General features: G+C 36.5%; 1 protein-coding gene across 1 annotated transcript in view; it reads left to right on the forward strand.

Annotated features, from left to right (window-relative positions):
- Nucleotides 1–5,137: 5,137 nt before the first annotated feature.
- Nucleotides 5,138–8,759, forward strand: part of CPB1 (carboxypeptidase B1) — a gene marked incomplete at both ends in the record, with an annotated part of 32,536 nt that continues 28,914 nt past the window's right edge. The window contains 2 exons of the mRNA XM_080807064.1: nucleotides 5,138–5,208; nucleotides 5,296–5,371. Coding sequence (XP_080663190.1) covers nucleotides 5,138–5,208; nucleotides 5,296–5,371 — 147 coding nt within the window. The remainder of the gene's footprint in view (nucleotides 5,209–5,295; nucleotides 5,372–8,759) is intronic.

Here is an 8,759-nt window from a genome sequence, read left to right on the forward strand (position 1 = left end):
CAATCAGTTATACCCATCAAGTTACAGGGAAATTCTGGCTGCCTCACAAACAACCAGACAGTTCAGTTAAGATAAGGATTTTAGCAGAATTTTCCCTAAATTGACTAAACTAATTAGTTGTCTTAATTAGATGCACACAAAAACAAAAGCTAACTCTTCCTGGAAATAATTCCCCAATTAGGAGCTGTGTTTGTAACATCAGAATCAAAGCACCAAAGTTCTCCTCTCATAGACCTTTCATGGTCCAGCAATGATGATAGAATATGATGATAATGATGACTATGATGATGATGATAATACAAGATTTCTGAAAAAAATACTTTTTATATAAAATTTCTCCTATTTAATATCAACAGATGCAAATACATGTACAAAGTACTTTTAAGATTTTAAAAAGTCAGTTAAAACTGTTTTCTCTGACATAACAGAAATTACACATTCCCTAATTCATCTCTCTTCCCATAGATCATTCAGTCCTTTAACAGTGAAGAAGAACCCTCACCCACTGGTTCAATATAGCTTGCAAGTTGAGAGAATGGTTTACCCAGAATCATCAATTGACCCAATTATTAAATCCACACTTCAAAATAAAGAAGGAAGATGTCAAGAAAACTATTCCTTTAATATTTGTACCTAACCACTTCCATGCCTGTCACAGCAGGGCCTGAAGAGCAGAAATCAAGCTCTTTTCATCTCTGAGTACCCCACAGCACTTAACCCAGTGACCTTAACATTGAAGTCACAATAAACTCTTCAGCCTTGAACAAAACAGACGAAGAGTGTACAGAACCAAACTTTTAAGTTGATGTGACTCCATTTATGAACTCAGTCTAGAGTTTCCCAAAATGTGTTCCCAAAATCACCGGTCCTAATTATGCTTTTGAAGAAATATGTCTCACAGCCGGAAATACTGGAATGTAGCAATGGTCCTAAGTCTTCTAGTTTTACCTAGACTTAACCAACCTGGCACTCTACTGTGAGATACATTTGGGAAATGCTGTCAGGGTCCCTTTTTGATGATTTACCATACATATTTTTAGAGTCTGAAGACTCTAAAAAGCCCCCCTAAAGGAGCTTGTTTGTTTTAGTGTAAAGCAAACACATTTGACTTCAGAACCCTTTCTTATTTAACACCATGGAAGGTGTTTGGAGAAATGTTTTTCCAAAAACTGAGACATCATATAGGATTAATTATAACACCATGGGGCAGTTTACAGACTCTCCACAATCTCATGCTGTTACATGAAACACAAACAGACACAAAGATGCCTTTGGCTTATTAATCACCAAGCTGTACATAAAAAAGAAGAATTTAAATATATAAACATGTGATGGGAAGCAGAAATTTCAATATCTATGGAAAAATTAATACAACTAACAAAAACGAATTTTAATTACTAACTGAAAATCCTAATTGTCCTCCTCTTGCATTCACAAAGCATCAACTAAAATAAACCGTTTACTATGTTTAAGTCCCAAGATCACACGTCATCCACAAATGATTTATCCCCTTTAATGTATATTTGTCATTCTTTTTAGCTGGCCAGATCTGAACCCCTGCTCTAAGTTTGGAGAATGTAGCAATACAAGGCTCCCATTATTTAAGTTAAAATTCGAAATCCCACTTTCCCAGTCTCTCTAGAAGCTAGGGCACTGACCTAAGATCTTGACCTTGACTGACTGCTTAAGATCATCCTGGGAAGGGTAACAACAGCAACAGTAATAGCTATATTAGATATTTTGCATGAGGTGTATACTAAGGTTCCAGGGGGTGGTCAAATGACTTAGGCTTGGCCAATCAGCACATCCCACCATCCTGATTATAGAACTGCCTCAAGGATAGAGAAGTCGGCCCACTAGGATTTAACTGAAGATCTGGGTTAAATTTTTGAGAAGAAATTAGCTTTCCAGTAGATATATACACACACACATACACATATATATGTATATATGCATGTGTATATACATATGCATGCATATATAAATATGTGTATATATATGTATATATGTGTATATCTTTGTAAAAATATAAACATCATCAACTGAACTTGTGAAGCCAGCACCATCGCTGAGCACTCCAGCTGCATGAATAATGAGTTTTCTCTTTCATTCAGCTAGTTTAGACCAGCGTTGTTATGCATGGTAGAATTGCCATAGACTCTCTCCTTGCAGGCCATGGTAGAGTTTGTACAGTAGCTAATAGATTCTGTTGTAACTGTATTACTGTCTCAGGGAAAGTGAAACCGTCAATACCGAAATTGAAGAAGAAAGCTACCTATCTCTCTAAAGCAGATATTGATAGTTTATGGAATCTTCAGCTAGTTGGGTATGGTACCCTAGAGAGGAATGGCTGAGGTCAATGTTACAGATTAGTTTCATCATGCTTCTTAGAGTCCTGTTGATACTAACCTTAATTAAATACAATGCTAGATAAAAATGAATGAATTTGGTCCTAGCCCCTGTCAGTAAGATTAATCAGAGTGACCAAAAGAGCACCATACTCATGAGAAAATTCACCAGAAGTCAAGAGCATATAAAAAAGGTAGGTATTGTTGAGAAAATTCTCCATGGATCCCTCTCTTTCAGTACATCCTACGACAGCTTTTATTCTGGACTATCTTTTCCAAAAATGTTTATATAGCAAAGAGTTTAGAAAACATCTCCCTTTGGGGCAAAGGGAAGTTCTGTTTGCCCTTTAGGACAATAAAGCTAATGTCTCCTCTAAGACAAAAGTTGAGCAGATTTGCTAGCAGCTGCCTCGTGAGATTGAGAGTTTCCTAAACTCAGTATACCTCAACTGTGACACAAACCTCTGCACCCAGTATCTAGCTGGGATGCCTTTACATCATCCCCTATAGGACAGGGAAATTAAAGGACTAACACACAAAGTCTATGCTGTCTGCTAGACCATGCATAATAAATCCCTTTGCTTCTGACCCAGAAGTTTCACGTCTTCTGCCAGCTCTATGAAACTGCAACAGGATAACTTTGTATCTTGTAGGTAGGATAAAGACTCAGACCCTTCCACTTTTTGACAAAGACCCAGATTAATATGTAGAGATGACATATGTAAGAGCTGAAAGACTAAATATTGTAATTTATCAGTTCTCCCCGAATTGATCTATAGATTCAGTGCAATCCCAATCAAAATTCCAGCAAGATTTTTCATTGAAATTGATAAGTTAATACTAAATATAAATAGAAAGGTAAAGTATTTGGAATCAAACTTGGAAAAGAATGAAGTTGGGGGATTTACATATCATCTGACCTTAAGTCTTACTATAAAGTAAAATAATCAAGACACTGTAATAGTTATATAAAACTAGACAAATAGTTCAATGGGACATAATAGAAAGTCCAAAATTACACCACATATATATGGCCAAATAACTTTTGACATTGAAACCAAAGTTAATTAAATGGGTAAAGAAGTCTTCTCTATATATAGTACTGGATCTACTGGATATCCATATTTTAAAAGTTTTGTTGATCAGGGTACCTGGGTGGCTCAGTCGGTTAAGCGGCTGCCTTCAGCTCAGGTAATGGCCCTGGGGTCCTGGGATTGAGCCCTGTATCAGGCTCCCTGCTCAGCTGAGAGCCTGCTTCTCCCTCTCCTTCTGTCTGCCACTCTGCCTACTTGCATGCTCTCTCCCTGTCAAATAAATAAATAAAATCTAAATAAATAAATAAATGAAATTTTGTTGATCCCTACCTTATACCATACATAAGACCCAAATGATAAAGCTCTTTATAAGAAAATGTAAGCAAATATGTTTGAGACCTTGGGATAGGAAAGATTGCTTGGAAAGAACATAAAAGGCATGAACTATAAAGAAAAAACATGGATAAACTGGAACTTCATCAAAATTTAAAACTTCTGCTCATCAAAAGATAAAATTGAGAAAATGAAAATAAAAGTTACATATTGAGAAGAAATATTCGTGATATACATTTCTAATAAAGGACTTGTATCCAGAATATATAAACAACTGCTACAACGCAATAATAAAGCCAAATAACAAATTTCTTTTAAAAGGCAAATAAGTTCAACAGATCCTTCACAAAAAAAGATTTACAAATGGTCCTATATATATGAAAAAATATTCAACATCATTAGTATCAGGGAAATACAAATTAAAAGCACAATTAGATAACATCAAAATCCTGGAGAAAATGGAGAGCTACTGGACACTGGTAGAAGCTTAAAATGAAACAACTACCGGACACTGGTAAGAAGCCTAAAATGGAACAACTACTATGGGAAAATGTTTGACAGATTCTTATAATGTTAAATCCTCACCTACATTAATATTTAGCAATTCCACTCTTAAGATATTTACTCCCCCAAAGTGAAAACATGCCAACAAAAAGGTCTGTACAAAAATGTTTACTGCAGCTCTATTCATAGTAACACCAAATTGGAAACACAAATATCCATCAACAGGAAAATGGATAAACAAATTTTGGTATATTCATACAATGAAACATTACTTAATATTGAAGAACAAGTTAATAATGCAAACAAAAATACTAATATATCATAAAAACAGTATCTTGAATGAAAGAATCCATACACAAAGGAATATTTATGGTATGACCTTATTTACATGAAATTTTGCCTGAAGTACAGGCAAACTAATATATGAAGCTAGAGAGCCAAATATTGATTTCCTGAGGGGAATACAGAAAGAGACTGGAATGGTGCTCAAAAGAACTTCTTAGGGTGATGAAAATGTTCTATACCTTCACTGGGATCTTTGTTACATGAATGTATGCATTTGTCAAAAGTCATCAACTGTTACACTTAAATCATTGTACGTTATTCTCAATTCAAAATGAAAAAAATACTACCAAAAAAAAGACTAAAAAATGTATTTTATTTAAAACTCATTTAGCTCCCAACTATGCAAGGTCTGACATCCAAACTAGATGGGTTGAACTTGAGATTATTTGTTCTGTACCCACAGGTGTTGAGAGAGATATTCTCTTTGACTTTACACAGCTACCAAGGCAATAATGCTAGGAAACCCATTAATCAAAATTTGATAGTGCCTATCTGCAATCAGGAGAAGAAAACAAAGAACACCTTGGACTATAAAAGCAGGTAAAACACATCCGAAGGATCTAGTCAGTCACAATGCTGACGTTCTTGCTTCTTGTGACTCTGGCCCTAGCATCTTCTCACCATTCTGGTGAGCACTTTGAAGGGTAAGTAAGCAACTCCTTGCTATCCCAAAAATTTGAATGCACTATCCAATTTTAAACTTTGTCTTCTTCTGCTATCTCACCATTCAGTGAGAAGGTATTCCGGGTCAATGTTGAAGATGAAAATCACATCAACCTACTCCATAAGTTGGCCAGCACCACCCAGGTAAATAATGATCCTGTAATACAGGTTTGCTTTACACTTACTTTAAAATCTTAGAATGCACTGTGATTCCATCAAAGGAAGAATGACTAAAATATTAACCACAGCAAGAAATAACTTGAAAAACATTTAATGCCACAATACCTTCTTTTTCTGCCTAAATTAGATTGCCATGGCCCTATAGTATTATAAATCCGTGATAACTTTTTAAGGAGCTGACAGGACATGACAACTGGATGAGATGGAACTGTCACAAAGGTCACAGTACATCTAATGTACAGTCACTTCCCTTCTAAGGCAAAAGTGAAAAATGGGACGCCTGGGTGGCTCAGTTGGTTAGGCCGCTGCCTTCGGCCCAGGTCATGATCCCGGAGTCCTGGGATCGAGTCCCGCATCGGGTTCCTTGCTCGGCGGGGAGCCTGCTTCTCTCGCTGCCTCTGCCTGCCTCTCTGCCTGCTTGTGTGTACTCTCTCTGTCTCTCTCTCTGGCAAATGGATAGAATCTTAAAAAAAAAAAAAAAAAAAATTAAAAGTGAAAAATGATCAACTTGGATATTACTGAAAAACTGGGCTTCTGTCCAACTTGAAATTCATTTCCACATCCCATGTATCATCTGTTCCCTTTGATTTTCTTTCATTCCAAATCAAACAGCTTGAGTTTTCATGACCTTGATTCAGGCCCTCTTAATGATATGACATGAAGGGGGGGGGGCAAAGGAGGTAAAAAGCCATGAATGATTTCCATATTTTTTTTACTTTCAATAAACCAAAATCTCTATGCTAATTTTAAAAAATCCACTGTATATGGGGTGAGAACTGATATTTTTAATTACAGATGCACTTAGCAGGAAGCTATTGCTGACCACAAATGGTTCACTTGGGCCAAACCTGTTTCCTCAAGAAATATAAACCAAAATAATTTGCTAGCCCCTAAATATCCATCTCCTATTTATATCTATATCTATATCTATATTTATATCTATATCCATCTATCTATCTACCTTTTTATAGATTTTTTTCTTTTAGCTTTTAAGGTATGGGGAGAAAAAAGAAGATACAGTATCATAATCTGAAACAAATTCAAAAGTTTAGAATTTAAAGAAAATAAAGTCGTTTATTTCAGACTTCCACGCAAACCTGGAATTTCCTCCATAGAAATATCATCCCTGGTTGCTAGTCCCAATAACACCTGCTTGAGCACCTCCAGGGATAGCAGGAATACTGCTTTCAAAGTAGCCCATTTGCCTTACAAGTCATTCCAATTGTTACATGAAGCTAAAAGCTACCTTCTCCAACTCTAGCCCATTGGACCTAGCTGAGCCAAATACTGTGTCTCACCCTCTAAAATTTTTTTCATTTTATTTTTATTTATTTATTTATTTATTTTTAATTTATTTCTTTTCAGCATAACAGAATTCATTGTTTATGCACCACACTCAGTGCTCCATGAAATACATGCCCTCCATAATACCCACCACCTGGCTCTCCCAACCTCCCACACACCCACCCCGCCCCTTCAAAACCCTCAGATTGTTTTTCAGAGCCCATAGTCTCTCATGGTTCATCTCCCCTTCCAATTTCCCTCAACTCCCTTCTCCTCTCCATCTCCCCATATCCTCCTTGTTATTTGTTATGCTCCACAAATAAGTGAAACCATATGATAATTGACTCTCTCTGCTTGACTTATTTCACTCAGCATAATCTCTTCCAGTCCCGTCCATGCTGATACAAAAGCTGGGTATTCATCCTTTCTGATGGAGGCATAATACTCCATAGTGTATATGGACCACATCTTCCTTATCCATTCGTCCGTTGAAGGGCATCTTGGTTCTTTCCATAGTTTGGCGACCGTGGCCATTGCTGCTATAAACATTGGGGTACAGATGGCCCTTCACCCTCTAAAATTTATTTATTCTAGGCCTTCTATAATTTCTCTTAGTATGGGTTTACAGACACCTGATCATTCTGGTCACCTCTGGATATAGCTCAATCTTTCTGTCTATATTTCTTTTTTAAAATGTAGCTTTCAGAATTGACAATGGACCCCTAGCTATGCTCTGATTAATACTGCAGGACCACTGCCTGTCTTCATCTATAAAACAGACATTTATTAAGGGGGCCTGAGATTCTTTTCAACATCTTCAACAGTTTACAGAATAATCTTAGGTTATAACAAATATATTGGCCAATTGAAACCATTAGGTTATTCTTTTTTCACATGAATCACCCTCAAACAAGATATTACTTCTTCTTGCCTAATTTATTTTTTAACTTAAATGCAGGATTTTAGAGTTACCCTGTTAAAATGTATCTTTATAGCCTGTTTTCAGCATGTTGAGATCATTTTTATAATGAATTCAGTCACCCAGGGAAATAATTCTTTCCCCTAACTTTTTATTACCAGCAAGTTTGACAAGCATGCCTTTCCAACTTTTATCTTTGTCACTGATAAAAATATTAAGTCAATCAGGGGTCACCATAGAATTAGAGGCCTCTTTCATGGCTTATCCATTCAATACATACTTACCATGAGTTTCCAATGTGTTAAGTACTGAAAGTGATGCATTAACCAACCATCCTCAGGTAAGTTTGCTCAAGTATCCACATTACTGTTAGCTGTAGTTAACATTGTATTTTCCAGCTTATAAAGAAGAATATAAATGCAGAGGCTTGGTCAAGTGTTTTGCTAAGATCCAGATTCAGCATTCTATCAGGCTAGTGGTCTCTTTCAATAATAAGATGAAGTTCATCAGGCCTGACTCTCTCTTGCTTTAAACCATGTTGGCTTCCAGGGATCATAGCTTCCTTTTCTGAGCATTCACAATCCATCTGCTTCCAGTTTACTCTGCAGCTTTGCCAGAATCCACGCCAGGCCCCAAGGAGCTCCTGCTTCTGGAATTCACCTGTTTTCCTATTTAGGAAATCCAAGATTTACCCCCTCCACTCTTTAGTGATTCCTTCAAGCTCTGATTCCTCCAAGGGTGCTGAGAAAGTTCTGCAATCACACGTGCAGTTATCTTTTTAGTTACCTAAGATTCAGCATTTTAAAATAGTCAAGAGCAGAGAACCTGGACTCGGACTCCTGGATTCAATTCCTGGCTCTACCACTTGCTAGCTGGACCTTGGACACCTCTCTGGGTCTCAACTTTCTCATTTGTCAAATGAGAAGAATAGTATTTACCTTATAGGATTGTTGTGAGATTTAAAGGACTTATATTAAGTCCTTTAAATCTTTAAATCACTTAGAAAGAACTTATATAGTGAGATCTATAAAAGTATTTGTTATTATTACCATCTTTAGAACTGGAATTTTGAATGCAATTTACATGGCCAGTAGAATCCTTTCTCTCCTCATCTATCTTAGGCCTCAATATTCTCTTTCCAAAGAAGGT

Source organism: Martes martes, assembly GCF_963455335.1.
Source record: "Martes martes genome assembly, chromosome: 1".
Taxonomy (NCBI): Eukaryota; Metazoa; Chordata; class Mammalia; order Carnivora; family Mustelidae; genus Martes; species Martes martes.